Source organism: Gavialis gangeticus, unplaced genomic scaffold (genome assembly GCF_001723915.1).
Source record: "Gavialis gangeticus isolate Ggan-Ray unplaced genomic scaffold, GavGan_comp1, whole genome shotgun sequence".
In the NCBI taxonomy this organism is placed as follows: Eukaryota; Metazoa; Chordata; order Crocodylia; family Gavialidae; genus Gavialis; species Gavialis gangeticus.
The window spans coordinates 5,433,122-5,437,045 of record NW_017729026.1 but is presented as its reverse complement, the minus strand read 5'-3'; the positions used below and the strand labels follow the sequence as shown (position 1 = coordinate 5,437,045).

General features: G+C 52.3%; 1 protein-coding gene across 2 annotated transcripts in view; it reads right to left on the bottom strand.

The window, feature by feature from the left end:
• Positions 1-3,924, bottom strand: part of ARHGAP18 (Rho GTPase activating protein 18) — a 155,993-nt gene that overhangs the window by 72,767 nt on the left and 79,302 nt on the right. For both annotated transcript variants that reach the window (XM_019520299.1, XM_019520300.1), the window contains exon 3: positions 2,794-3,029. In XM_019520299.1, coding sequence (XP_019375844.1) covers positions 2,794-3,029 — 236 coding nt within the window. The remainder of the gene's footprint in view (positions 1-2,793; positions 3,030-3,924) is intronic.

Below are 3,924 nucleotides of genomic sequence, written 5' to 3'. Positions count from 1 at the left end.
TCCCTTCCAACCCTTAATCTATGAAACTATGAAACTATGCTACCTCCATTGTTATTCTATTAGATTGGGGGTGGGGGAAGCAATTATTTTGGCTGGAGGACCACTTAACGAGTTTTGGTGAGCTGTCAAGGGCTGCAAGGGTAGCCCCACCCCTTGACAGGTACCCTTGGTCGCCATATTGGGACCAGAAGTCCCGCCCCCAAATCCCTGACCTTGGTCACTGGAAGTCCCATTCCTTGCCCCCAAGAAGTGCTCCTTTTGGGAAGGGGGGGTCGCCATCTTGGAACCAGAAAAAAAAATTATATACAAAAAAATCCATCCATAGTAACATATTTTTAAAAAATGTTTTTGTCCTGATTTGACTGTTTAAGTCATGTATATAGAGGGGACTGCATAATAGCCCAAAATGAAGTCTTACTCTGGTATACTACAGGGGGTGTGGTGGAGTGGAGGGTATGAGGTTTATGGGGGGGATGCGGGATGTGTGGAGGGGGAGGATTGCTTGGGGTGTGTTCATGCATGTGTGTGGTGGTGGAGAGTGCATAGGAGTGACTGGGGCTCCCCCCAGAGATGTGCAGGTATGTGTGCAGGGTTCAGAGGAGGGTATGGATGTAGTGCTTGTGGACTGTGCAACTGTGTGGAGCAGAGGGTGTGGTTGCGGGTACAATGGTGTGTGCATGACAGCCCCCCGACATGTGTCCCCCTGAACTGGTCAGCATCTGCCCTCATCCTCGTCCCACAACAGCCCAGAGCCCATGTGCTCTGTGGCACCTCCCTGCCACTGCCAACAGTGCAGAGCCCTGGCCACATGCCACACCTGCTCTGGACTCAACCCAGCAGGAGCAGACCAGCCAGAACACGTGCACACAGCCCTGCCCCCAGCCCACCCCACACCTGCTCTGCACTGCCCAACCGTGGCGCATCCTGTCACCCCCTGGGCACCCAGTAGGGCTGAGGCAACTCCGTGGCTAGACTGCCCTTCTAGACAGCCCAGATGGTGGTGGCTCTTTCCAGCTGCTGCTGCCACTGGCCCCAGCCTCATGGTACCAATGGGGACCCAGGTGCGCAGCCCCAACCTGGCACACCCTGCCCCCTGCCTGCTCTAGACTTGCCCACCCAGCCTGGGCTGTGGCAGCAGTAGTGGCTGCTGGGCAGAAACTGTTCCTCAGCAGAGGGGAAAAGCAGCCCCGTCCCCTCACCACAGCCTGCTGCAGCTACTCAGAGCCCATGCTGGGCTGCCTTGAGTCTGCTCCGCACTGCCACCACTCCCCTGCTCGGCAATGGGGCTGTGCAAAATTTCGCCCAGTTTTGTTTTGAAATGTTTCGACATATTTTGAGCTTGAAACAGAGAAATAAAAAAAACAAATCCTTCAAAATAGCTTTGAAATGAAACAAGGGAACTCGAAACATTTTGAGTTTCAAAGCCAGGCTTACTGGCTTCAGTCCTGGTCCCAGCCAGCAGCACCCACCTCCTCTCATCCGGCAGGCAGATCAGGGGCTCACCCACATGCCCAGAAGGGCTGCAGAGGCTGTGCTGGAGTCCTCCCAAGGGTATGGGCCCCCAATATGCCTGCTGAATGACGGGAGGCAGGTGCCGCTTTGCCTGGGGCCAGCAGCATCACCGATCTTCCCAGCACTGTGTGCAGGCTGTGCCCAGCTCCAGTCTGTCATCTGGCAGGCAAAATTGGGGACCTGCCCAGGAGAACTCTAGTGCAGCCCCCGCAGCAGCGAGCCCCTGATCTGCCTGCCTGCTGCATGTTTCCCCATTATAACCTATGGACAAAACGGCAAAACAGCATTGAAACAGCCAAAGAGTTTCAATGAAATGAAATGGAAAAGCACTTTCGAAATTAAACAAAACTCAAAAGAAAAACACTGTTCCATTGAAACAGAAGTCAAAGCAGAATGGTGCTGTCTTGCACAGCCCTACTAGGCAGCCTGGAGGTGGCGGTGACAGCAGTGGAGGCACAGGGCAGCCTAGTGCATGCTCCAGCCCACTGTAGCAGGACAGGCCCAGCAGCGGTGAGGGGGAGAGGCCGCTTTTCCCCCATGTCGAGGAACAGTTTCTGCCTAGCAGCTGCAGCTGCTGCTGCTGCTACTGCCACTGCCCAGCCTGGGCAGGCAAGTCCAGAGCAGAAGCAGGGCAGGGAGTGGCTGGGTGGGGAAGGGCAGGCTGGGTCAGTGCTGTGCACATGGGTCCCTGCCAGAACCATGGGGCTGGGGCCAGCAATGGCAGCATCTTCCCTGCCTCCTCAGTTCACACCTCTGTGCCTTACAAACTGTCTGAAAATGTTCAGCTCCACAAAGTTTGAAGGAATGGGAGACTGCCTGCTCTCATCTTAACTTTCAGTAACCCTGATTCCCCTTGCATTGCTGCTACATGCCCAGGGTTGAACTATGAACTCCTGCTATAAATGTGCAGAGAGAAGGCAGGGTAGAGTTGCACCTTGTAGACTATCTAATTCAAAGAAGCATAAGTTTGCATCAGATGCTACCACGTTGAGGTTTCCAGTGGAGAGTTGATCACACCCAAACCTCCCAACAGAAGAATTCCTGCGAAACTCCCTATGTTTAGTTTATTCCTATATAGAAGCAGATGGCTGCCTTTCGATTAGTTATCTGCTTTTGAAACTTACTTTTTAAAAGCACTTGGCACTAGCTTAAATCTATCCTAACTCTGCTCCTGTTGAAGTCAATGCAAGTTCTACTTTTGAATTTAGAGACAATCTAGCAATAGATCCTCTGCCTGGGTTTTAGGAGAGCCAAACAAAATGAAATCAGTTAGAATCTTACTTTTTCCTTTGGGTCATTTTGTATCCTGAAGATATCTCTAACATCTGGAACCTGGTGCTGTTTATTTTTTTTCCTCATGGTTTGCGTGACAGTCTCCACTCGTTTCTGTACTGCTGCTTTCTGAGTTCGGGTCAATGTGGATAGAAACACCATGCTTTCTACAGGGTCTTCTGCACTCTCACCAAAAAGGTTTGAAAGGCCTGCCTCCTTTAGCCACTCTTCTTCCAATTCACCCTCTGTACCAAGAGAGAAAAAAAAAAAAAATCAAAGGGCATGAATGTGTATGCACATAGTAGGCTAGAAGGTAGGTCACAGTAACTGCTTCTGCTAGGAAATGTCAACAGTGGCCCAAAACCAGTTCTCAGCACAGATACATGGGCACATCTACACATGCACATTTACTATGCAGTAAGCAAAATTACTCCACAATATGGGCACACGTCTACACATGCACACCTGTACTTCATAGTAAATATGGTGACTTATGCTGATTTCTGTGTAAATTTGCATCATGCAGGTATCAAATATATGCCCAATTAATTACTGCACATTAATGCATGTATAGATGCCCTACTGATAGGGGTGCACTGATAGAGATTTTTGGGACTGATACCAATAGCTGATTTTTAAGGAGGCATCTTGGCCAATACTGATCTAATTTCCAATACCAGCCCAGAAGCTTGGAGACCTGTGTGAAGCTCGTAAGTCTGGTGTGGTGGAAGGGGGAAGGGGCATGGGGGGGCAGATCAAGGCCCTTGTGGTGAGGGAGGAGTGGGGCTGGGGCTGCGGGGGAGGCTGCTGCCGCTGCATGCTGCTTGTCTGGGAGCCACTGGTTTGGCACTTGCCTGCTCGTCCAGTGGTTCTCCACTGCTGCTCCTGCCACTCATCCGGGAGGGCATGGGGGGTGAGGGTGTGTGCCCCCGTATCTGCGTGGGGCAGGGCAGAGCGAGCTAGAAAGAGCCCTGTGCACCCCATCCCCAGCCCGCCATGCCCCACCCCATGCAGATCCAAGGGCACACACCCCTCCCTGCCCCCATACCCTCCGGACGAGCAGTGGGAGCAACAGTGGGAGCTGCCAGATGAGCAAGTGAGCACTGGGCCAGTGGCTCTTGGATGAGCAGCGTGCAGAGG